The sequence below is a fragment of the Prionailurus bengalensis genome, chromosome A2, assembly GCF_016509475.1.
Source record: "Prionailurus bengalensis isolate Pbe53 chromosome A2, Fcat_Pben_1.1_paternal_pri, whole genome shotgun sequence".
Taxonomy (NCBI): domain Eukaryota; kingdom Metazoa; phylum Chordata; class Mammalia; order Carnivora; family Felidae; genus Prionailurus; species Prionailurus bengalensis.
The window spans coordinates 31,338,279-31,365,625 of record NC_057348.1 but is presented as its reverse complement, the minus strand read 5'-3'; the positions used below and the strand labels follow the sequence as shown (position 1 = coordinate 31,365,625).

The window sequence follows — 27,347 nt, the reverse complement described above, 5'->3', positions numbered from 1 at the left end:
CATGGAGAGTGGAGACCAGCATTAAAAAACACATGAAGAAGTACAATGCAATGGGACAGAATTGAATCTAGTAAAAAAACAGGGTCTGTGTCCTATGGTGAAGGTAAGACTGGTTTTGTGAAACTGAGTTTACTGATGTGCATGCACTGGGCACATCCAAAATGTATTTACTGTTCAGAGTGCCTGCACCATGGAGACAGGACCCCAGTGCTGTGGCTGGACCATGTGTGATCACCTGCAGCTTCTGTATAAACGCTCACCCCTCCAGGGGTCCTCTACCCCATCACCCCTTTTTTTGATGTTTATTTATATATTGAGAGAGAGAGAGCCGAGCATGTGCACTCACAAGGGAGGAACAGAGAGGGAGAGAATCCCAAGCAGGCACTGTGTGAAACATGAGATCGTGACCTGAGCTGAAATTAAGAGTCAGACACTTAACTGACTGAGCCACCCAGTCGCCCCTATCCCATCACACTTTAAAATTTTTTAACGTTTATTATCGAGAGACAGACACAGAGCGTGAGCAGGGGAGGGGTAGAGAGAGGGGGAGACACAGAATCTGAAATAGGCTCCAGGCTCTGTCAGCACAGAGCCCGACGCGGGGCTTGAACTCACGATCTGGGAGATCATGACCTGAGCCGAAGTCAGCCACCCAAACAACTGGGCCACACAGGCACCCCCCACCCCCATCACACTTTTTAAAAGTCCTCCACTGGTATCAATATCTACACTTAAGTTTTTGTTTGTTTTTTTTCTGTTTGAGCAGAGCTCAAGTAAGGCCAATTATCAAACGATGGTGGCTATTAAACCATATTTTTAGGTCAAGAGAAAAGGTTATTTCCGTTTTATTTTTTAAGTACATTTTCAAACATTGGTGCCCCTTAAAGTGTGAGAGTCCTTATTCTGACTATTAGAATCAAGTATTGGCAGTTTAAAAATTCACAGTAATTGATTTCCCCCTTTGTAGGAATAGAACGAAGAAGGGTCAGGAATACCATGGTGGAGTGCTGGCTGGGGGTCAGGAAAGGGCTTCAGTGAAAGCATATTAAAGGGTAAGTCTGCCGCACTTGACTCTTTCCCTCCCGATCTTTTCTTTCCCCGGCTAGTTTCTGCTCCTCAGAAAAAGGTCATTTTCTGAGTCAAGCCTGGTGAGGCTCAGCCCTGCTTGCTTACGACTCTCATGTCTCTGGGATCCTTCTTCGTGGATTGCCTGACTTCAGTCATGTGCCTCCTACGACACATTACCTTTGGCGTGGTCTTCGCCTGGGCATTTGCTAAAAGCTGTGGTGTCGTTTTTAGAAACACAAGGCCGAGGGCTAGGTGAGGGGGAGGTGGGAGGGTTGGATCTGCTGCTTCCATTTGGCCTTTGGTCTAAATGGTCGGTTGTGGTGGTTAAGAACCTCTCTGCTGTCCCGGACAAGGACCCTTCCTTGGATCCTGGCACATTCTGTTTGTGAAAACGTGGTCTCTGCTTCATGACGTGTGTTATGTTGTGGGAGCAGCCTGGGCCTGGGGGGCTCCTCCGGATTTGTTGTGAATGTTCAGGGGAGCCAAGCCTATCACACTGGCTGTCATCAGGGCTTGGTCCTGAATCTCCTTCCACACCGGAGCAGAGCAGATGGAGCTCTGTTGCTCCATGGTGGTCCCTAGTGCTGGGCTGGGGACTAGCCTTAGCCTCCAAGGGCTGGGTGAGCCTGTGGAGACCAGTTAAGAATGCCCAGGGACGGCCAAGAGGAGAACCAGAAAACTGGATTCCACAAGAAACCAGCAACGCGTAAGCTTGGCTTTAAGCACACAGTCCCTATCTCATGACGGTCATCCAAGGTTTAGAGTTGAAATGAATTAGATGATATTCTTTCTCTATCTCTGATAGGTTACATCTTCTGGCTTCCTTGCTCTGATTTTTAGAATATTTGAGGATTAAGTGAGATTGGAAACATAGGAGGAACAGACTTGAAGGAAAGATAGAAAACGGTTAGTTTTGCAGGTGCTAAGTTTAACGCACACCTGGGCCCCTGGTACCCTGGGAGACTGACTTCTCTTTTTCTTTTTTAGGTTAACATACGGTGTAGTCTTGGCTTTACGAGTAGAACCTAGTGCTTATCCCCAAAGTCTTTCTTAATGCCCCTCACCCATTTACCGCTCCCACCCGCCCCCACTCAGCAGCCCTCTCTGTATTTAAGACTCTCCTATGGTTTAGCCTCCCTCACTGTTTTTATCTCTTCTTTTTTATAAGATCAGGCAAAGCTCTTGCACGGTGATCACGTGTTGGCAGACTAAGAGCCTGGAGTTATCGCTTGTCGAGCAAGAGAACAGGCACAGAATTGAATATGAGAGGCTAGTGTCTAGGAGGAGACAAAAGCCCCAACAGGCCTTTCGTCCCCGTATTTATTGAGCTCACAAGATATTACCCACGTGGTGAACGGGAAGAAAACAAGATCTTACACATGTGAACGTGGAGAAAACAATCAGACATTAATCGTTAACTTGTGTGTGTAAGAAGCAAAGGGTCTGGGGGGCGGGGGGCAAGTGGAGTTTGTGATCAAAGCACAACAGTATACTGGCGTCAGATGGAAGGTAATTTCCTGCAGGTGATGTAACAAGTTACTCGTGATCCCGTTCTAACCCACTTAGGTAAGTAGAACCTGTTTCCCCACAGTCACAAATTCACCAGATCTTTCACTGCCCCTAAAATGGAATTAGCTTATTTATTCCTTATTGGGGGTCTGGGGGGTGTACCGGGGGAGGGTGGGTACGATGGACAGTCCTTAACATGATGCACAGGTATGGGTTTCAGGTGACTACTGTATCGTGACCTGGGGAGGTGAGGTTTGCCAACCAGGGTGGTAAGGGTAAGAAAGAGTACACTGAGAGGAGCCAGTGAGGTCCAAGGTCTGCAGGCCCTGCAGGCCAGGGAGCTTTCTGTGTGGGCGCACGGTGAGCTGTTTGTAAATATATTGGAAGCTTTTTATAGGAGAGAGGTTTCTTTTTCCTCTCTCTGGTTGTCAAAAATGTTACATCGCCTAGTTGGCAAATTTTATGAAAAACATAATAGCGTGTATAACGTATTGCATTGACTTTGTTCAACATATATTTATCAAGTACCTGGTATATTCCAGGCATTCTTCCAGGTGCTGAGAATACAGGTGTGTACATTTTAGTAAAGTCCCAGCCCTTCATGGAATTTATATTCGAGTGGGAGACAGATGAAGGACAAATAAATAAATGAATACATAACACAAGTTCAGATAATCTGTAATCTCTCCCGTTGCACTATAAGGACATTGAGGGAAGAACTGTGTTTCCCCAGCTGTTCCTCCAGCCACGTGTTGGACTGAAGGGATGTTTGAAACCTCCAGGATCCCATCAGCAAACACTGTATTTTAATTTGCTAGAGCACTTCAGCAAGGAATGTCATAAACACTGGCCACCTGACTGGGGATTGTCAAAACTGGTGTCTCAAATATGAACACTGAAAACCCATCAGTTGCCACACATTCGTGTTACAGGCCGGGCATTTTCTCACAGAAAAGTTAATGCTAGTGATTGAAACAACTCTCCATTTTATTATTGTTATCAGCTACTGAGCACTCTGACGAGGCAAATCTGCTAGGAAAGTGACTTACCTAATAGGGGGATAGTACGGTAGGCAGAATAATGTCCCTCACCCCCAAATGCCCAGAACCTACAGATACCCTAATCCCAGGAAACTATGGATACCTTAGGTTACATGGCAAAGGTTGACGACGAAAACAAGGTTGCTAATCAGTTGACCTTAAAGTCAGGAGATTTTTCTGGTTTATCCAGATTGGCTGGAAGAAATCACAGGGATTCTTAAAAGTGGAAGAGAGATGGAAGAAATCACAAAGATTCTTAAAAGTGGAAGAGAGACGAAAGAGGAGGTCGGCGCGATGCCCCATGACCTGCTGTTGTTGGCTTTGAAGATGGAATAAAAGGGCCAGGAGCCATGGAACGTAGGTGGCTTCTAAAAGATGGAAAAGACAAGAAAATGGATTCTCCCCTAGAGGCTCCAGAAGGGAACAGCTCTGCCAACTCCTTGATTTTAGCCCAGTGAGATCTATGTTGGATTTCTATCCTACAGAACTTTAAGATAATAAATTTGTGTTGAGCCACCAAGTTTGTGGTAATTAGGTTCAGCAGTCAGAGGCAGAGACCAGGCTCTCCCATTATGTGGATGAGGAGTCTGGGGCTCAGAGACTCAATCTCTCAGTGAGAGATTGAGGCACTTTTACAGGATCACACAGGCTGGTCCCAATGATGGAATCCAGATTTGAATGCAGGTCTACTACAAGACCATGTTTACACTCTGCTGCTAGGATTTACAGGATCGATTTGCATTTTGATAAAACCAATGGCATCTACCATTGCCTGAAGACGCTACCTAGGTCTCAGCTCCCACGACATAGATCTGGGCCTCAGGTCCCCTCTGAGCAATTGTCTGTATTGAAAAATGCACTCCTCATGAAGGCATGTGGCTCCACGCTAAGTTCCATGGAACCATATATCATTAATAAATGTGAAATTTTAAGAGGGTCTAGGAGCTCTGAGAGAGAAAGATTAACAAAGGACTTGTAAAAAGGGCAACGATGCTTGGGGCGATGTGTAAGCTATAGAGAGAATGTACAAATTCTAGAAGTAATGTGACAGTGGGGATCAATCAGAATAGACTCAACTGTCAGAAGAGACCAGAGGAGAAAATATCCAGGAGAAAGAAATGTCAATTCACAGAAAAGAAGGGAAAACGTTTTAAGCAAGAAAGCCTGTTGAGTTTGCATTTTACTTTTTTGTGTGTATTCCCCAAAGTGGCATGAAAACAAGTAATGTGTCACGGGAGATTGTTTCTGGTAAGTAGGGAGATGACTTTAAGGTCATATGTGCCAGTGTCTTCAGTTCACAGCACAAGCCAATTAGACCCTTCTGGGCTGCAAGAGGGCAGACAATTAAAATATGAATAAAGGAGGGGCACCTGGGTGGCTCAGTCGGTGAAGCGTCCGACTTCAGCTCAGGTCATGATCTCGCAGTCCGTGAGTTCAGGCCCCACATCGGGCTCTGTGCTGCCAGTTCAGAGCCTGGACCCCGCTTCAGATTCTGTGTCTCCCCCTCTCTCTGCTCCTCCCCTGCTCATGCTCTGTCTCTTTCTGTCTCAAAAATAAATAAAAGCATTAAAAAAAAAAAGAATAAAGGAGCAGAGGCTCAAAGACAAACCCTTTCTCAGCCACCAGGAAACCTATCAGATTTGTTACAACCTTCTTCGAGGGTTATGTTTGATCAACCGGGACGCCTGTGCCTTTAGTGAAACTGCTCAACTAGACTTAAAATATTTCTACTTTCAGGAAGTCTTCCTTCCATTTTCATCTCGGCCTTTTAATGTCCACTGTACATTGTGCATGGAGGTCCGGAGCCAGGGCCACTCCTGGAAGTACTTGCTTCCAGGAGGTTCTAAGGGGCATTCAGCCGAGCCGTAAAACCCAGCAAAGCCTCAGACTCCGAGGCGAGCATGTTAAGAAATCATTCTTAGTTCAGCTGGACCCTTAGCGACCTTAACGACTTAATCAACTTGTTCAGTGAATTGGGTCTGATTCTATTCACGTTGGCAAATGATTGTGACAAAAGCTATCCTTGCAACTCTTAGGGACTCAGCATCCCTATGGAAGGTCAAGTGAAGCACTTGATGGTCTGGGTCTTTGTTGAATGCACCCCACTGGGACAAAGCACTTTTGGCTTAAAATGTAGTATAACAGTGGGGCGGCACCGTTGGGGTCTAGCAAGGTGGTTTAGACCAAGGCGTTTTGGACACAAAGAGAACTGGCCTTGAAAATCGGGATCTGCCTAGTTCTAGCTCAGTGACCTTGAGCTATAGGTTACCTAACCTTGACTAATTTCACTTTCCTCATCTGCTCAATGGGTGTGAAGTTAGTATTTTATCTTGCATTTCCTGCGATCGTGAAATCGGGAAATGGGTATAAAGTGAACAGCACAGTTCTCTGTGCAGATTGGAGGCTCAGGAGATATTAGCAGTTAAGAGCTATTTTTAGTAGTGACAGTGACAACAAGGATTTTGTCATCATCTCAATTCTCTGAACTTTGGTTTTCTAACCTCGTATAGGAGTAATACTAGCACCTCTCAGTGCTTTTGTGGTTAAATTGCCGAGTGCTTAGCTCAGTGGCTGGTGTGCTATACGTGCACACAAAAAATGTTAGTGGTTATTAAAATTGTTGTCTTTGGGCAGCTAGACAATATCCCATGGCATATTCAGGTTTAAGTCATATTTATATGCTAGGTAGACTGGGGAGTTAAAAGGAAAAAAATCTCTTACGATTAAAAGGAGAAGGACTTGTTCTAGTCTTTTCCTGGCATTGAGTTGGTGAAGCTCCTTCCTGTAGCCAAACCTCGGTGTGGCAGACACTGTCGATGACCCACCCATGGACACCCATGGTTCCACCTCCTGGAACTCAGCACTGCACACACCCGGCACCAATGGCTCCTACCTGCCAGCACCTGCTACCCTGCCCGAAGCTCTGTATCTGCTGTAGCCACATCCCCCATGCACAGGGTGGTCTGAAAGTGCTGGGGAATCCTCACCCTGCCAAAGTCACTGTTCAGCGACGGGCAGGAGTTGGTGGGTCCGTCTCAGGCCTCCTTTGCCCCCTGGCGGGACTGTGAACACGGTGCTGCTTTTCACCTCCTGTTCTCCAGGGGGATTGAGCCCCGGGGGGCCCACAGCTCTGCCCTCTTCCAGAATGCAAGATCAGTTGGCTCGCCTCCCTTCTTTCCTTCCCTTTCCCAATCCCCTACTTGTAGTTGAATTCTTGCCTCAGGGTCTACTTCTCTGGGGAACATGGCCACAAGGCATCCACCTTTTCACTGGGTCAAACAAAATTATAGTTGTTATGACCTTTGGACATCAAACTACAAGTGTTCTAGATTCAGTGAAGACTTCTTCTGATTCTTCTGTCAGGATTGAAGATTTCCCCACCCCAGTTCTGCAGACCTAGGAACCGGCTTAAGCTATTGTCAAACAACCAGGCTGTAAGATCCATAAGCAGAGACATAATGTCTGCCTTCTTCAAATCTGAATCCTCAGCAATTTAAAGCGGAGCTTGGCACATGGTAGGTACTCATAAATAGCTATTGAATCAATGGATGAATTAATTCATCCATTCTCGGCATCCTCACTGACAGGAAATTGCAAAAATAATACAGAGTCCCATGAGCCTTTTATTCAGCTTACCCCCAATGCTGACATCCTCTATCGCTGCAGCACTGTATCAAAGCCAGGAAGTTGAGAGAGGGATCTTTTCCTTTTTTTTTGTTAATTTTTTTAACGTTTATTATTTGTGTATGTGTGTGTGTGTGTGTGTGTGTGTGAGAGAGAGAGAGAGAGAGAGAGAGAGAGAGAGAGTGAGTGGGGGAGGGGAAGAGAGAGAGGGAGACACAGAATCCGAAGCGGGCTCCAGGCTCTGAGCTGTCAGCACAGAGCTTGATGTGGGGCTCGAACTCACAGACTGCAAGATCATGACCTGAGCGGAAGTCGGATGCTTAACTGAGACACCCAGGCACCCCAAGAGAGGGATCTTTTCAAACGAAAGTTGAATCACGTCATTACTCTGCTTATCTGCCTAGCGGCTTCCCACTTCACTTCGAATAAAGTCTGTTTCCTATGTCCTCACCGCGCTTTGTGGTCTGGTTCTTCCAGACTCTGCAGTCCCACCTCATCACCCTCCCCTTATGTGTCCCAGCTCCACCAGCTTTACTCTTGTCATTCATTTCTTCAAAGATGCTTGGCGGTCTCCTCTCCGAGGTCCTTGGATGTGCTCTCCTCTCTGCCTGACCTGTTCTCCCCATATCCGATGCCTTCCCATTCTGCATGTCTCAGCTTAGATGACACCTTCTCAGAGAGGCTTTTACTGACCACTGTATTCCATTTCTCCCCACCCTTGTGCCTCATTTCTTCCCTACATAGCACGAATCAACGCTTAGTCTTACGTATTTGGTTTGCTCGCTTGTCCGCTAGTGGAGTCTTTGAACCTTGAGTATGGGCTCAAAGATACCAGGAGCTATATTTTGCTCATCTCAGTACAATTAGAAGTTTGACTTGTAGACACTCAGGCTTTTTAAGTGTGGACCAGGGTTAGACCTCAACATTGAGTAGCCAGCTACCATTTGTAGAGCATTGTACAGTCCATCGACCTTTTCTACATACGACTAGGTCGCTGTCCTATCAGGTCGGATTATCTGCATTGCCATTTTACAGACTGATTACAGCAGAAGGTGATTTCAATGCCCTAGGTAGCTCCCCTTGGCTGGCCTCGAATTTCAGCCACAGCTGGGAAGGGTAGTTACTGCTCATGCTGACAGGGATCCGCTTCACGCGTGCGCCTTTCAATTCTCCCCTTTATCCCTCCTCAAGGCTTCCCTGGGGGTGGGGGGCAGACAGGGTGGTGGCGACACCCGTGCTCCTTCACCTCCTCCCATCCCAGCCTGTCACCGAACACTTATGAGGCTGGTTTGTCTGAAGTCACAGGAGCCTGCTCAATCTGTAGGCCAGCGCAACCGGGAGAGGAGGGAAAATTACCACCCCATGTGGGCTCTCACCCAGTGGGGCCTGGGGGTTGGTAGATCAATACTCCAGCTTCTTTCCCCTGATGGAAAACCGCTGGAGCCACTCTGAACGCGACTCAGGAATCCTGTCCGTTTTCTCTCCTTCCCGGTCTCTCTCCTCCCCTTACCCCTTCACTCTTGCCTCCTGGAATCACCCTCCTGTGCTTCCAAACTCAGCGTCTCTTGGGTGTTCTCATGCCTTTACATGCCTTACCTTTCTCATCCCGATACCATCCTATGAGACAGACGTTACCATTATCCCCATCACAGAGAAAGAGGGCAGGTGAATGAATGAGAAGTTAAGGGTCTTGCCAAAGGCATTGATTGACTTGCCCACATCCCCCCAGTGATTGAGGATAGTCCCTGGGGTGTTAACTCCCCTACATTTCCAGGCCGTGTTTGTCTCAGGCTGTGGCTTCAGAAAAGTCCCAGGGCTTTGGAGAGGGGATCAGTGCAAGAAATAAGAGACTCAAAGAAATGGCAGCACAGGGGGGAGTTTCACCCAGGCAAGTGGGATCGCAGAACCCACCTGTTTGTTCCACTTGGATGCCTTCCCTCCTTCCAAGGAAAGAAGGTTATGACTTCACCTTCCTACCCCGAAATACATCCAGGAGGAGCGAAGCTTCAATTCCAAGTTAGGTCTGGTGGACACAGAGAACTAGGCTCTCCTGCTGCCCTGATTGCTCCCCTTTTTAAAGGCCAGGTCTACTGCTTTTCTTCTTGAAACCAGAAGGAATAAAACCAGCTTAGTGAAATCCCTGTCGGATTACAGGAGCATCTCATTGTGAATCTGCAGCGGACCGTGGAAGCTCATCTCTATCTCCACCAGGACAGGCAGTGCGTTCCATGGATCAGGGCCCCAGGGCCCTCTGGAGCTGCTAAGGCCGGTGAAGAGAAGTGCCGGTTATGCGAGTTTCTCCGCATCAGAGAGTTCACAACGGTATATGAAGCAGAGGCCACTCTCTCCTCCTGGAGAGCGCTGAAAGAAGCGGTCACATCCAGCCGTGTCCCGGGAAATGAGAGGTGAATGGGGTGCCTCGTGCCAGGTCCCCCCTCCCCCTGCCCCTCACCGTCCCAAGCCCAGCCAGCTGCCGTGTAGATGTTAGCAGTCAAGGCCACCTCCTCCGCCCAGGCTGTCCTTCAGTCTACACTCTACCCTGCAGCCACGGAGATCTTTCCAAAATGCTGATCTCATGGCGTCCCTCCTCTGCTTAAAATCCACTAGTGAGCTCCCTTAGCCTCTTGGGGATAAAGACAGAAATCCCAATCACGGCCCCCTAGCAGGGCACCAGCGGCCCTCGACTCAGAGAGGCCTCCTCGCTCATTGCACTCTGGCAACCAGACGTATCCATCCTGCCTCCCACCATCCAAGCTTTACAAGGCTGCTCTCTGCCTGGGATTCTCTCCCTCCCATTCCGTCCCTGGGAAACCTGGTGCAGTCTTCAGGTTTGAAGCACCTTTGACCTCCCTCTAACTAGCTCAAGCCCCTCTGATAAATGTTCTCGTGGAATCCTCTGCCTCTCTTTGCTGCACGCAGCCTAAGTGGCGTGTGCTTATTTTAATGTCTGCCTCTCCTCCTAGAGTGTGAGCTTCTCAAGGTGAGGCACATTTCTGTTTTATCTCACTCCCATAGCCCCAGTGCCTTGCATAGCAGTGGGTGCAGACGGCGTCCTAAAATGAGAGAATCAATGAATGAGCAGCCCTAGGCTTGGAAACAAGGGCATGGGGAGAGCTTGGAAACACCGTGCATTTATAACTTATTCTTCCATTGTTAAAGCTAACCAGATTCTATTGTAATTCTGCTCTCTCCAGCCAGCACTGTAAGCAATAACTTTATTAAGGTCAAATAGATATCACAATACAGTATTTATCCAACAGGATCCAGAAACCGGTTACAGATATCATCTAAGAACCACAGCTGGTTTGTGCTAAAATGCTTCCAACATCACAGATCACACAGAGTTTATACATCGATAACAACTTTTATCTGGAAATACGGATGCACAGTTTGCCCTCGCTGTTAGGCCTTGATGTTCCAATTGAGTCAGAACAAAGAAGGGAAGACTGGCGTTTCCTTGATAATGAAAAAATTCTGAGGAATATTTCATGAGAACTGTCTCTGGGATCAGAGTTGCTCACGGAAGTCATTTCTAATTTATAATTCAAATCGGAATTAGTAATTGGTAAGTTAAGCTGTGACTTGAGAATTTCTAATAATTGGATCAAGGAACATATTAGCTTTACAGATAGGATTTAAAAGTTTGGCTGCTAGTATAGGTTCTACAGAACATCCTTTATAAATTAATACATTAGCACAAAAGCTTCTCGACTGTGGTATCTGATATCTGCATCTCTGTTATTCTAAGAAAACAGCACTCCATAAACACAAACAGTTATTGGGCCTATTGTTTATGGTCCATAGGATAAGAGCCACAAAACATCATAGAAAGTTACGAGAATGTAAATATTTAGCTAAGTAGATAGAATAAGTATTGGGCAGTTACCATATATAACACTGAATATTGACTAATAGGGAAAAAAAATCCCAAACCTTAGTTATGGTGCAGTCAGAATTGGGTAAAGCCAAAGACAGATTTGCAAGTATACAAAGTAATGAATATATTTCTTTAAACGTCCATTTAACAAATTCATGGTGCAAACTGGAAAATTTTCATAAATACACTTCAAATGTTCATTTTGTGAGAAAACGCATATTCATGCACTAAACCTTATGAGCACTGATTCATTAAGTAAAAAAAAGAAAAAATACAGAGCAACTGTCTGAAACAAATACTTAAGAGACTCACAGTCCTACAATGTCTGCAACTAAACACAATAACACATGCATGTGTGATACACCAAATTGTCTTATAGAAATCATTAAAACATCTTTCGCATCAAAACGCATAGGAAAACTCAGGGGTATAGAATTTACTTTATGCATATTACATACCAGAGACTGTAAGCTTCCAAATGCTTTCATCATCTCCACACACCTACAAAACGACCATACAAGTATCTGTGTATGTAATAAGGTACTCTCCAATTAGGCATCTATGATGAATAATATATCTCCTCATGTCGTCTCCTCTCTAAGTACCATTTATCACGACCCAGGCCTTTCTGCCTTAATGAAATACAGATCCCTGATTTACATTCAACACCCTCTGCATTAATAATTGATTGAAACTCCTGAAAAACTCTTCTGCAACTAAAATGGAAGGTGGTGAGGCTATCGCCAGAAGAATGCGAAGACTACCTGTTAAATCTGATTGGTAAAAGAAGCGGGGCCACTGGACTGTTGGCCAAACTCATCTGAGGATGGCCCCATACTCGCCTGCTGGCTATACCCGCCGCTTGACCCATAGCTGTCTTGGTTGTACCCGCCTTGGTTATAGCTACTCGAGTGCTTTTCCATTGGGTCTGAAAGATATCTCTGTCCCGAGGAATGCCAGCCGGTCTCCTTGAAAACAAACCAGATGTTTCCAGCCCAGAGGATAAAGTTCAAGAACCCAAAGACCTGAAAGGAGAATCAGAGCAAATGAGTTGATAGATGGAAACACAAGAAAAACCTCAGTTTCAGAAAATCCTTCATAATACATACGGCTACTTTTTATTCAACATTGAGATCTCTTTCAATTTTTCATTTGGAACCGCTGTTTCATTTACAATATTTAACATTTATTTATTTATTTGCATCCAAGTTAGTATATAGTGCAATGATTTCATAAGTAGAATCCAGTGATTCATTCCCTATGTATAACACCCAATGCTCATCCCAGCAAGTGTCTTCCTAATGCCCCCTACCCATGAAGCCCATCCCCCTCCCACAACCCTCAGTTTGTTCTCTATATTTAAGAGTCTCTTATGTCTTGTCTCCCTCCTTGTTTTTACATTATTTTTGCTCCCCTCTCCTTATGTTCATCTGTTTTGTATCTTAAATTCCTCCTATGAGTGAAGTCATATGATATTTGACTTTCTCTAATTTCGTTTAGCATAACACCCTCTGGTTCCATCCACGTAGTTGCAAATGGCAAGATTTCATTCTTTTTGATTTCCGAGTAATACTCCATTATATAGATATGCCACATCTTCTTATCCATTGATCCATCGATGGACATTGGGCTCTTTCCATACTTTGGCTATTGTAGATAGCTCTGCTGTAAACATTGGGGTACATGTGCCCCTTCAAAACAGCACACCTGTATCCCTTGGATAAATACCTAGTAGTGCAATTGCTGGGTCATAGGCTAGTTCTATTTTTAATTTTTTGAGGAACCTCCATACTGTTTTCCAGAGTGGCGGCACCAGTTTGCATTCCCACCAGCAGTGCAGAAGAGATCCTCCTTCTCTGCATCCTCGCCCACATCTGTTGTTGCCTGGGTTGTCAATTTTAGCCAGAGAATATCTGACTTTTACTGAATGCTTACTACACGTTAGGCACTGTGGAAAGGGCAATCCATTCATTCTGTCTGAGAAGAAGGTATTATTATTATACCTGTATTAAAGATGTGGAAACTGAGGTCCAGGATAAGAATCTTGTTCCAGGTCACATGACTTGGTAAGTAGTAGACGAGGGTCAAGCCCTGTTCTGTCTGACTCCATGGTCTGAGCCCCTACTTAAGCTTATTGTCTCCCCAAGTGAGGTGTTCCTCATTGTCTGTAAGAAGTCTTCAGGGGCTACAGAGTTGAGAACTTTGATTTTAATAATAGTGCGTTAATTTATAAGGTTACCTTCACTTCATGGCTAGAGAGACTACTCTTCCAGTTTTTGTAATGATATTAAAAAATGAGTCAACTTAAAAAGTATGGCATAAGCAATCGTGCAGGTGGTGTGCAGATAAGCACATGAATGAGAGGGTACACAGAGGTTATGACTTCGAAGAGTTGTACTTTCTGTGCCTCTCACATCCAGAAATGAATGTTGAAACCAGACTCTCAATGCAATACGGGCTTCAGGGAGGTATAGGGTATTCTCCCAAGAACTGGATGTGAGGCTTTCCTATGGAGATTCCTCTTACTCTCCAAAAGGGTGTTGTTGGCGAGTCAGAGGACCAGGTGTAGCCTCCCCAGACTCTGCCTGTCTGATGGAAGCAGAGCTGTTTGCTCGTGCCAGAGCCTCGAAGAGAACAGCTGTTCTGCCACCTTTCCCAGGGCACACTGGTTGACCTGGGAATTAACCAGAAGCAGTCAGTTGTAACAGCCCCCTACCGGAGATAGACAACAGCATGAGATAAAGCTGTGATGGCATGAAAGCATATTTAGTAACCACTCCAGCTCAACAATCGCCATTCAAATTGGACTTGGGCCACCGCCACAACTCTGGATTATAGGGTGCTGGGCGAGCATCTATCCTCGGTTGCTGGATGGTAGGGGGGTCCCAAGTGCCCTGCAGGTGGGGGTGAGGGGGCCAGTGAAGTCAAGATGAGGCGCCTTGGGGACCTGGAGCAGGGGCTATTTACCAAAGTATTTCAGAATTTTAGCAGCAGGTGGATCAGGACACATTACCTGAATGTCACCTTTGGACTCATCCTGCGGGTTTTGAAATCACACTGGCTTCAACTGCACTCTCCTCCTCCATGACCTTGGACAAGGCAGTTAGCCTCTGGACCTCAACTTATTATTTTGTTTTCCTAATGTGGAATGAAGGCTATTCGTTCCTCGGGTGACAGTGTGAGGATTCAAGAGAATGTGTATAACGCAGCTAGACGGTGCTAGACACATTCGAAGATGCTTCCTGCCTGGTAAGCAGTGTTCTGATACTTTCTCAAATATTTCCATGAACTGTATTCGTTTGGCCCTTTTGCTGCAGCATAAACTGAAATGGGACTTTGATGGCAAGGCCGTACTCTTAAGGGACGTCAGCAGCCAAAGCAGTCTCTGTAGGCCCTCGCCTGATCTAAAAGACTGGTTTATCCCGGCCAACCCCCCTTCTTCCTCTCTCTCTTCTTCCTTTAATGTTAGCTGATACTTATTTAACATTATCTTATGCCATGCTCCAGGCTCCTTGCTGATGGGAGATACAGGACATAATGAAGGTACTCCCAGTATAATAGTTGTGTGACCAAAATGAATTCGGTAATCACGGACAAAACTCTAATTCACATGCAGGACCTTTTATCGATGTGTACAATAGCTGGGATATTTTCCACCAAAGGGGAGATCTCGATTAAATGGTATCTTTGTAAGTGTATGTCAATGTAGGAGTAGAAAAGATTATCAAGGAATCTTCTCAGATATCAAGAGATGGCTCTGCCCAGAGCTCTAATTTCATGTTTCCCCTTCCTTGGTTTCTCCCTTTTGCTCGCTGCTACTTGGCTTCTAGAAAAGGGATGCTCAAGAAGAACCTAGCCATCAGGGGCATGCAACTTAAAAGTGAGTACACAAACAAGGCATCCCCATGGGCATGTTTCAGAAGCAGGCACGTCTTATCCCGCTGTCATCACACAGGTATTGCAGACTCCTGGCTGGCACGTGGGCCCTTGAATCTTTTCTTGCCATTTTGTTGCAGCTGAAGTTAGAGTAAGGATTTTGATCCAAGCTCAGATGTGGAGGCAACAGAAGGAGAGACTGCAAGCCACCGTGCGTAGCAGGAGGAAGAATGAGGAGGTGAAATCTAGATTGGCCAAGAAGACGTGTCAAGATTGCCTATAATGAAGCTGGAGAAGCAGAAGTAGAAATTGTGAATAGGATAGTTAGGCTCAGAGAACCTTGGAAAGAGAAGTTGAGAGAGAAAAACACATTCTTTCCTCCTACCCTCTTCTTTGGGCTCTAACCACTATATGACATTTAGGAAAATGAATGCATTTACGAGGCAGCTTTTCGGTCGACACTTATTGAACACCTGCCATATGCTGGGCACTGTACTGAGAGGACTTATAACATATTATATCATTGAATCAATGGTCTTGTGAGGTCTGTTCGATAATAGCCCCATTTTACAGATAATGAAACTAAGGTTTAGGGACCTTAGTGCATTTGTCCAAGAGCAGTCAATTATTGAGTCGTGGAGCCAGGATTCAACCCCAGGCAGACGGACTCCACAACTGTGCCCTGAACCATTTCGAGTGGCAGCAGCATTAACAGAATTTGGCTCTACTCTGGCATTGCTGTCACTACTTGAGAAGCCGCGAGCAAATCCTTTCACGGCACCTACCTGCATTTGTAATGTCTGGATAGCTCCCCTGCCTATTTGTGTTGGTGTGAAATCATAGATGCCAAGATGCTTTGGAGAAAGTAAATTTGTTACCCAGGTAGAAATATCATTGCTATTGTTGAACCACTTACTTGTAGAGGTCACTCCTATGGGTGTGTCTGACTCCTTCTCCAAAGCCTACACTTGCTTAGTAGGCAAGGTGGTTTGGTTCTGTGAGCCATATTTCTTCTGCAGGATTCCGCAAACCCTGAGCCAAGGTGGACATGTGGCCCAAGATGAGCTAATGAGATGCTCTCTGCCCGGAATTTGGGATTAGACCTGAGTGATTTTAGTTCAGCCCAAGATGTTTCTTTAAGAAGAAATATAATCTCAGAAACTGGGGGGTGGCTATCTTCTCTTGAGACAACAGGAAAAAGAAAGACAAATGCATCCGAAAAGAGACAATAATGTCACAGGCATTCAGAAAGAGAGAGATGAGGGATGAAGAATGTAAACTGTCCAGCTTCCTGATAATTCCTGGTCCGGGGTTCTGCCCTTGGTAGACACAGTGCTAGTAATTTTCCAATTACTTTTACCTCTTGTGAAAAGCTAGCTTAATAGGATTTGAAGCCAAACAAGTTTGTAATGAAAAAAAATTGCTGTGTTCTGGCAGATTAACATTCTTTCCCTCTGCTTTTGCTAATAGAAATTTTGTTTCCCTTGTAAACCCCGATGCAGTCAAGTGGCTTGAGCTCTGTGGTGGAACTTTAAATCAGGAGCAGAGTAATGCAAGTCAGATACAACATTCTTTGGTATCTGACATTGAGAACCTTGGTCCTGCTCTAGATGCTGCTTTTTTAACAGTCTGTTTCATCAGATTTCATCAATTTTCTGAGCTACTTAATATCCTTCCAAAGATTTTTTTTTCCTGATGAGCTTAGTCAGAGTCCGTTTCTGTTACTTGCAACCCAAACACTCCAGCACATACGGACGTTGAATGTCCATAAGTGGGGTCCAGAGAACGGAATTTAGGGATAGGCGGATTATTTTGCTTTGGCCAGTTTGAAGTGAATTTTCTGTCACAGGAACTGGAGGACCTTTAACTGATATAGATCCGTAACAGTAACAGCAACAGACCTGTCCTTTCTCCCATGACATGCTGTCTGGTTTCCATCCATTTCTCTTTTTGATTTAAAAAAATTTTTTTAATTCCATATTTTATTTAAAATTATATATGTACCTATGTGTCTAATTTCGTGGATTTTTTTTTTTTTTATCTGAGTATAGTTGACACACAACATGGATGGGCCTGCAGGGGGTTATGCTACATGCCATCAGTCAGAGAAAGGCAAATACCTCTTTTTTTTTTTTTTAATTTTTTTTCCAACGTTTATTTATTTTTGGGACAGAGAGAGACAGAGCATGAATGGGGGAGGAGCAGAGAGAGAGGGAGACACAGAATCGGAAACAGGCTCCAGGCTCTGAGCCATCAGCCCAGAGCCTGACACGGGGCTCGAACTCCCAGACCGCGAGATCGTGACCTGGCTGAAGTCGGACGCTTAACCGACTGCGCCACCCAGGCGCCCCCAAATACCTCTTTTTGATTTTAGGAGACACGTCACATGGTTTCTCATTCAAAATTCCCATCACGTAGTCTAAAACTTACTAGAGACAGCAAAGGTAGAATTAAATAGACTCTGTAGGACATCATAATGTATTAGATTGATTATTAAACCAACAAACGTACTGGATGATTTTCTCTTGTTCTCTTAGGTTTTGAGATCAAGATTATAATAACATTCATTCCGCCCTGCCTAGAAACACGCTACGGAAGCGGGAGAGTCTATTTCAACACACGCCTCCAAGTATTCGAGTGTTTATCTGCGGGTGTGTCCGGCAATGAGCAAAAATGACGGTGAGGACCTCCTACATACTTTCTTTCCATGTTTACTCTCTTGGCAAGGCAGGATTCACAGTCACAGCATCAGGGAGCACCTGGCAACCCTGTCCCCTACTTAAATGCCTGCTCAGATTAAATTTCAGAAAGCTGTAGAAACATAAGTTAACCTTGAAGCAAAGATAATTATTTTTAGGGGCTGCTCAAGAATGTTTTTCTTTCAGCAAATACTGTCAGGCTCTCTAGTCTTCACTAACTACTGCTCTTTGCTGCCATTATAGTTTCTGTCTTTCTTACACGCTGTTTCTTTCTTTAAAATAACACAAGAATCCAATTTAGTTGCCCTGCTCTCTGTCAGATTGTCTGTCTTCCTGTGAGAGCTATGCATTTGAAAATATTCGACTTTGTTCAACTCATATAGTTCAGCTTTTCCAAAGTTACCAGGCAATTAAACCGGGAACATGGCGAAGATAAAAAAAAAAAAAAATTACCATAATTGTTATAAGTGTCTTTTCTACTGTGCAGCTTTCCTGTATTTTATCAGGTCTGAGTGTTTTTCCTCCAGACAATCAACTGGATGTATTCTAGCTATGTGTGGCTTGAACAATGTTTTCTTCCCAGGAAACCTCTCTGCCATCAAATATTCCTTTTACTTCTGGCAGGCGTCAGACTTAAAGTTCACATTTTATATCTGCTTCCGGCTTAGAATTTTGACTTGACTGTCATCCAAGCAGCAGCTGCCAATACCTGCTGCGTTCTTATTAAGACTCCATAATTGGCAGCATTAAAGCCTATGGGTTCTGACAATAGAAGACTTGAAGGCCAGAGGATCATCTTGCACATGGAGTGAAATATCGCCTTTTAGACTGGCCTCATTTTGGACGCAGAAACCTCCAAGGTGACCTCTGAGATATTTTTCCTATTCATTTGAGTGGCAAACAAAGGTTTGGGACGTAAAGCATAGATGAAAACATACCACGGAAGTGTTTAAGCTGGACATTACAGGGCTGTGGACAGCCATGCATTTGTTGGACGGCTGTTTGCAAGCTGACATCAGTAACAATACTTCCTTAGGATCCGTCGCGACCTTGACATCAGACAGTCCTTTCGCCCAAGCTGATGAACCCACCAACCACAAAAACGAAAAGACTACAGTGACGATGAAGTCCTATAGAAACAGAAAGATAAAACAGGAAGAGAAATGTGAGTTCCAGACACAAATTGATTACTTTATGCAACTATTTGGCTTGCTTTTCGGGAAATTCCAAGATCCCACAGCAATGGAACCAGGGAGAAGTTGAAAAACAGATAAAAGAATGTTTTGTGATATTATATTTATATTTGTCTAAAATAAATAATAGTAATATTTATTGAATGCTTGAACTGTTCCAGGAATGATGCTAAGTGCTTATAACCCTCATCTAATTGTTCCTAAAACACCCCTGTGAGGAAGTTCCTATCATGATCCCATTTGCGGATGACAAAGATGGGACAGGGAATGGTCAGACAGCTTGCCTGAGGTACCCACAAATAATCAGCGATGGCGTCAGCACTCACACCCGGGCAACGAAACCTCTAGGCCTATGATTGTAACCGTCGTGTTAGGATGGCTGCAAACAGAGAGATTTGCTGATTGTTAAAGACTCTTAGATAGCAATATTCATTTATTCACTCATTCATGTTTTTCAGTGAACAAATCTACGTGCCATCCAGCGTATGCTTGAGACTGTGTTCAGTGGAGGCAATAAATAGCCGTAATGTTTTGACTGCTTTTTATGGGCAAGAGGCTTTATGTAAAATTATCCTTACAAATGCCATGTTAGACGGTGTTTTTAATACCCATTTCTCGTGATTCATTGCTTACATATGACATCCCAATAAGTGCCCTCCTCAATGCCCATCACCCATTTATTTTTCCCCCCTCCCCCCTCCATTAATACTCATTTTAAAGATGAGGAAATCAAGGCCCAGAGATATAAGGTAACAATATAGAAAGGGGGAGAGCCAGAATTCAAATCCAGATCTGACTTACAAAACCGTCTGCTATGAATACAGGGGAAAGAGGCTTCTTTTTCCATATGAAACAATGTCTATGATGTAAGATGATGTTTAAATGTTTAAAGAAACAATACCAAGCTTCTGATGACGGGGATGCTTCTCATATCCTCTTCCTGACTCAGAGCGGGTGGGGAGTCAGAGTTACTGTCCATGTCTTAAGCAGACCATGTTCTAATATAGGACAGTCTTTCAGATTTACTGTATTTACATTTGACTAACATTAAAATGTTGCATACTGCTTACCTAGTATACTAAAGACCCTGACCTGGAAAGGAAGAGTACATTTGCTATACCAAGAGAAAGGTTTCTGTTTTAGTCTAAATGATAAGCCTGTCAAGTACAAAACTTGTCCCGTGTCTCCTTCCTACCCAAGGGCATGGTACATTTCACTTGCTCTGGTTAGTTTTCCCTCATGACATGACTGAAGGAGTTTTCATCAAGATCCCATGATCAACACCAGGGAAACTCTTACATTGTAAGGATGCTGTTGTGGATGGTATTTGTTAGGTGTGGCTTTTGTGGACAATGTTCTAGACTGTCCACTTTTTTTTTTTCAACGTTTTTTATTTATTTTTGGGACAGAGAGAGACAGAGCATGAACGGGGGAGGGGCAGAGAGAGAGGGAGACACAGAATCGGAAGCAGGCTCCAGGCTCTGAGCCATCAGCCCAGAGCCCGACGCGGGGCCAGAACTCACAGACTGCAAGATCGTGACCTGGCTGAAGTCGGACGCTTAACCGACTGCGCCACCCAGGCGCCCCTAGACTGTCCACTTCTAAGAGTGGCTGCATTTTCACAGAAACTGTTATCTTTTCATCCAAGGGCTGTTGCAAATAATATGACTTACCGGTTGACCTTTTCATGTTGGCTCTAGAAAATTCAGGGCTAATTTGTTACCTGCTCACAGGGTTTTTAATGGCATGGATATTTTAACCCTATTCCCAGCCTTGTTTTATATACCCATTCTTTCTTTCCCTTCTCATTTTTAATTAATTCCAGTTTGAGTTTCATATATTCTTGTAAGCTATCTTAAGTTGTTTCTGGAATGAGATGGTGGTATAAACAGGCAAACAAATACAGTATCTACAGCAATCAATAAGAATATTTGGAATCAAGAGACTCAAGTGTTTGAGTCTGAATTATAAACTGGAGAAATGGTTACGGATAAGTAAGCCAGGTTGATTGTGTCAAATACAAATTCAGGTTCATGTTCAATCTAGTACCTGATTCATTCATGGATGCATTCATTCAAACCATTTTTAAAATTTTTAATGTTTATTTATTTTAGAGAGAGTATAAGCAGGGGAGAGGCTGAGAGAGAGGGAGACACAGAATCTGAAGCAGGCTCCAGCCTCCGAGCTGTCAGCACAGAGCCCGACGCGGAGCTTGAACTCACAAACCGTGAACCATGACCTGAGTCAAAGTTGGATGCTTAACCGACAGAGCCACCCAGGTGCCCCTCAAACAATAATTTTTGAGTAATGTGCCAGATATTGAGCAATGTCTTATGAGGGATTTAAAAAATGCAAGACTCTGCTCCCTTGATATTACATATTTTTTAGGGGCTATAGATACCCTGCCCTTCCAATTATGAGACAGGAACTGTCATTATTTCTGTTCATCATAATTAAAAATAGACTTGAGAAAAGGGTGTGAGGATGGGGAAACGAGAACAGAGTCATGTGAAGACCTCTCCCTTGGAAATTGGAGAAAATAGTATCAAAACTTTTAGACTTGTTTAATAATAGTAAGAATACCTAACATTTGTGGGGCATGTATTATGTGTGAAGCACTATTCCAAGTTTACATGAATTAAGTCATTTGATTTTGACAACAGCACTGTGAAACAGATGCTAATCCTGTCCCCATTTTACATTTGAGGAACCTGAGGCCCTAAGGGGTTAAGTAAAATTGCTCAGAGTCTGGAGTTAGCAAGTGGTAGAACCAGGAATGTAAGCCTGGCCATCTGCTTCTGGTACCTGTGAGTCTGATTGTTCTATACCCCCCTCATGGCTGCCTTAAGGAATATTGATCTTCTTATTTAAAGCAAGTACACTAAAATTTCAAAAGTTACACCGGAAGTCCTGGTTAATTTAAATATGACGAAATAGTAATGAATCATTTTCTATATATAGGCTTCATGAATGAAGTCAAGGATCTGTGTCCTTGAGGGTAAATAGGTTATATTTGGGAGCACATCCAAACTTTTACCCCGGTACCCTTTTGTAAAGAGGCATCAGCCTATCATATTAAGGTATTTCTCACACAAGTTAACAGCTCAGAATCTGTCATCAGATAGACCGGGGGCTGACTACTGACCCTGCTACTTACTATGTGTTCTTGGACAATTTGCTAGACAATTTGAAATTTCAGTTTAGCTCACTGTAAAATGGGACAATAACAGTATCTGTCTCATAAGACAGTCGGGAGAAGTGAAAATGTGGTTTTTCATTTGTCTGTTTTTCCCAGTAAGATGTCAGTTCCAGGAGGGCAGACACTGTCTATCTTGCTTATTACTGGGTCTTGGCAGAAGAGTTGCCATCAATATTTATTAAGAGAGGGAAGGAAGGAAGGAAGGAAGGAAGGAAGGAAGGAAGGAAGGAAAGAGGGAAGGAGGGAAGGAAGGAGGGAAGGAAGGAGGGAAGGAAGGAGGGAAGGAAGGAGGGAAGGAAGGAGGGAAGGAAGGAGGGAAGGAAGGAAGGAGGGAAGGAAGGAGGGAAGGAAGGAAGGAAGGAGGGAAGGAGGGAAGGAAGGAGGGAAGGAAGGAGGGAAGGAAGGAGGGAAGGAAGGAAGGAAGGAAGGAGGGAAGGAAGGAAGGAGGGAAGGAAGGAGGGAAGGAAGGAGGGAAGGAAGGAGGGAAGGAAGGAGGGAAGGAAGGAGGGAAGGAAGGAGGGAAGGAAGGAGGGAAGGAAGGAGGGAAGGAAGGAGGGAAGGAAGGAGGGAAGGAAGGAAGGAGGGAAGGAAGGAAGGAATATATAAAATGTTCTCAGTTTTGTTAAAATATTTACATTTATGTATATAACATTGGAGTTTACCTAGTGGTCGGTGGTAGGATTGGAGATGATTTATTTTCTTTTATATAAGCTTATGTATTTTTATACATGCCTTATTTTATAATTAAATCAAATAAAAACAATGTGGCAATGTGATTAAGACATTGATTGATTATATCGATGGCTCTTCCAGACAGAAATTCAGATGGTTCTATTTGTCCCTACAGCAGCATCAAGATTTATAATTGGACCAAATAATAAAGGTCATTAGAATAGAGAGTTTTGCAACAAAGGGCTTCAGAAAGTAGTCTCGGGCCAGATTTTCCACAACTAAACTAAGTGTGAATATGGGGGACGTTATGTAAAAAATTCTGGGTGAAGAATATATTAGCCTGAACTTTTTTTGTTTTTTGGCTTCGGCACTGAGCGCGAGTTTGAGGCCACTTGCAGGGCGGGAAACCTGGGAGCAAATCCCTGACCCCATGCTTCTCCTGCCAAGGCTCCCATTGGCCACACCCAGCTGGAGCCCAGAGGGCAGGGAGCCCACTGATGTGATCCATGCAGCCACGTCCTGAGCATAGAGCATGGTGGGGAGGGGCAGGGCATCCATCAGAATCTGTCCCCCGAACTAGAGGTCGTCTTCGGGGCCGCAACCACAGCTGCCGTCACCCGTGTTTACCCAGCATTTCCCACATGCCAGGCACTCTGCTAAGCACTTACGGGCATCGTTAACCTTACGACATACATACTAGAAAAGCCCTGCTTTTCTTATGAGGAAACTGAAGCAGAGACAGGTCAAATACTTTGTGTATAATTAATGCCTGGCTTGATTACTGCAGTGTATCGTGAGCTTTCTGTAAGGTTGGGGGGAAAGACGCTCTTTGGTGTATTTTATGTAGATAATTACCTTAGCTGGTGTTCTCTGAGTTTTAGTCATTTTGGCAGTACCTAAAAACAGTTTTGATATTATCCACATAGTCTTGTGTTATTGCTTAATATTTAATTTAAAGCAAATTACCCTTTTGACATAAAGAAGGTTATCTCAGAAGGAAATTATACGTGTACTATAATGTGAAGCCAGTAGGACTTGCCATAGACAGAAGGCGATTGCAAACCTAAGTGCTCCACAGTGAAACAAAATACCTTAAACTCTAGCTGGGAATGTTTGCACAAGGCTTTAGAACCTAGGGTCTTTGTTAAAAGGGAGATTAGCAAGTGTTAGAGGGATATTAAAGAAATACTAGCATGACCTAATCAGAAGACCTGAAGTTAAAGTGAACATGGAATAACTTTCTCAGTCCGGTTACTTAGTCCCATGTGAATGGTCTACCGAAACCCTCTTCTGAATCAGGAGAGGTAAATGCCTTGCACTGGAGCAGGGATTTTCTTCTGATGGTGCAGACAGACAAGAACCCGGTTGTTTACAAATGCTCCTGCCCCAGATCTAACAGAAACGGAGTGTGCAGAGGAAGAAACTCAAGAGGTAGATTTGTAACATTAACTGCTAGGTTACCATGGTGCATATATTCACCCTTGGAAGATGTCTTCTGCTGACTCTGCTTGTGTTCTTTATTCTCCTAGAGTGGAGAGGCTGCCATTAGAGTGCTTTTATGCTTCCAAAAACCTCGCACACTTGGGATCTATGTGGTCCCCATAAAAGCCCAAAAAGTAGTCACAGGATGTGATTAGCCTTTAATACAGATGAAGAAACTGTGGCTGAGAGAGATAAGTAGATTTTCCCGTGGTTCATTAAGTGGCTTATAAAATATGTTCTGTAACTGAGAACATTGACACTCTTTACCGAGAGAACACGGACAGGCTACCTGGTTGTGTTTCTGCAGGATGTTTTAAGTGTGTGTTCAGTGATCTACACAAACAGCCTCGTCAGCAGAGGGAGCAGCCTGGCTTAATGCTGGCTGGGTGGTTTGTTTCCACTTTGCTTGCTGGGTGTGTTTTCTTGCCCCCACTTCTCCTCATTTGCTACAGGCAAACTCATTTTCATACTAGAATGTCATTTAATACATTAAAGACACTTGTCCCAGATCACTTTGGGGCATAAGAGGGAATCCTCTTTGGTGACAAAACCTCATCTTTTAGAACCAGGTAAACCTGTCTCTGTCTCCCTCAATCACTGTAGCCCCACTGGATATTGGTAATATCCATAATATCAATTCTCCCATTTCTATCTATTAACCAATATTCTCAGGATTTCACCTCCAATGGCATTATTATCTGTTTCACCTCTTTGATGACTTTGTTATTAATCTGTGGCTGATACCTACCCTGAAAGCCTCTACCAGACTCGGGGCAGTCGGAGTCACCCACACCCTCTGTGTAAATGGATTTGCTTTGCTGAGTCAGCTTTCAGGAATCCCAGCATGAAGCTGTGAATCAGGAAACATGGAACCAAGCAGCAAGATAGAAGCTCAGCTCAGAACAGAGCTTGGGACTTGTCTTGGAAGAGAGAAGACCTAAGCAGTGTCTGGATGGAATAACTTCTTGTCTGCTCATACAGGTGTATTTCATTGTTTCATTTGAAGGATGAATAACAGTGACCTCTGACTTCTGGAGAGTGTCTTCGATTTCTAACACGACGTGGAAGAAGATCATTTGATCTTCATAATAACTGCAAGCAGGTGAAGATAATTATACCCATTTAACAGATTCAGGGAAGTTAAGCGATGTGCTCAAGTCATCACAAGTAACTGAGATTTGAATGCAGGGCATTGAGCTCCATGTTTAGTGAGTGGTTTTTCCATCATGCCCATGCTTTCTCAAGTCTGAGTTACCCATTATTGTGGGAACTCAGACATGGCAATAAATAACACTGGGCTCCACGATTTTTCTCCACAATTCTCTTTCAGTCTGAGGCATAAAGAAGAAAGCCTCAGCTGGGTACTAATCTGCCACTAATGTTTATTTAACAGATATTTAACACCTATTTATCAAAGAAAATTGTGCCCAGGCTCCGAGCCTTCATGCAAGCAATGGTACCTGGCTGGAATACAGTACTTTTCATTTTCTATTGATTCATTTCTATGTTTGTCTCCTAATTATGTCAAATAATGCTGGGTTTTTGTACCCAGTAGTGGTACAGGGTTTTCTTCAAAAAGACATTGTATTTAAGTTTACGAAAATAATTTAAAAAATTCAAAACAAGTGTTTAATGTTTATTTTGGAGAGAGAGACACACACACACAGAGCACAAGTGGGGGAGGGGCAGAGAGAGACAGAGACAATCTGAGGCAGGTTCCAGACTCTGAACACAGAGCTGGACACGGGGCTCAAGCCCATGAACTGCGAGATCATGACCTGAGCCAAAGTTGGGCACTTAACTGACTGACCCACTCAAGCGCCCCAAGAAAATAATTTAAAGAACAAAAGCAAATAACTCATGGCTCAGATGACAGAAGCAGGGCAGAGAACGGCTGAAGTTTGCAAAGGCTTATAACCCCAACCTGCAGAGGGAACACTGAGATTGCTCGAGTGCTACCTAACAGAGATAAAAGGTGAGACAGAGATATGAAGCCTGTATGTAATTTTAAATTTCTTAGTAGTCACATTAAAAACAAAAAGCAGGGGCACCTGGGTGGCTCAATTGGTTAAGCATCTGACACTTGGTTTTGGCTCAGGTCATGATCTCATGGTTCGTGCGTTCAAGATCCACATCGGGCTCTGCGCTGACAGTGTGGAGCCTACTGGGGATTCTCTCTCTCCTTCTCTCTCTGCCCCTCCCCAGCTCATGCTCTCCCTCTCTCTCTAAAGAAACAGACATTTTTTTTTAAAAAAGCAAAAGAAACTCATGTGGTTAATTATATTAATACAGTATATGTATTTATATAATAAAACTGAACACCTAAAATTATTAATATTTTACTTTTTTGCACAAAGTCTTTGAAATCTGGTGTGTATTTTATACCTATAGTACATCTTAATCTGTATCAGCCACATTTCAGGTCCAACAGCCACATGTTGCTGCCGGTACCTTACTAGACAGTGCAGCTTTAACCCACAGTTGACAAACGAAAGGACGTTCACATCCACAGCCAAGTGAGAGTGATGCTCTTCTCCTGTTTTGGGTCACTGATGTCACAATTTCTCTTGGTACTTGAGCCTGAGATGATCCTAGTAGCCCTCTCTCAACTTAGTTTTTTTTATTTTAATGTTTATTTATTTTTGAGAGAGAGAAAGAGCACGAGTAGGGGAGGGGCAGAGAGAGAGGGAGACACACAATCCAAAGCAGGCTTCAAGTTTTGAGCTGTCAGCACAGAGCCCAATGCGGGGCTCCAACTCACAATGACCTGCCCTGAAACCAGGAGTCGGACGCTTAACTCACTGAGCCACCCAGGCACCCCCTCTCAGCTTAGCTTTTACAAAGCCAGCATGCCTCCCATGTCCCTCCTGGCCTGTGGGATCCCATAAGCGGGTTGATGCAGTAGCCCAGTGCGTGGCCCCAGTGGTCTGGTGGAGATCTAAGGGCAGACAAGCGTGACCAAAGACTCTTAGGCCTTCTGTATTGGCAGCCCACGGGAGGAGATGACTTGCAGGGACAGCAGGGACTGCATTTCAGGCCATATGTAGGGGAAAATCTGACTCCACCCCTCCATTCTCAGAACATGTGCAGGATGGTGGCTGGTTAAAT

At 44.2% G+C, this 27,347-nt stretch overlaps 1 protein-coding gene across 3 annotated transcripts in view; it reads right to left on the bottom strand.

Annotated features, from left to right (window-relative positions):
* Positions 1-10,442: 10,442 nt before the first annotated feature.
* The window catches only part of SYNPR (synaptoporin), a 309,486-nt gene continuing 292,581 nt past the window's right edge, over positions 10,443-27,347 (bottom strand). For all 3 annotated transcript variants that reach the window (XM_043587853.1, XM_043587854.1, XM_043587856.1), the window contains 2 exons: positions 18,632-18,823; positions 10,443-12,143 (listed from right to left, as the gene is read on the bottom strand). In XM_043587853.1, the coding sequence (XP_043443788.1) occupies positions 11,886-12,143; positions 18,632-18,823 (450 nt within the window). In that variant the 3' untranslated portion in view covers positions 10,443-11,885. The remainder of the gene's footprint in view (positions 12,144-18,631; positions 18,824-27,347) is intronic.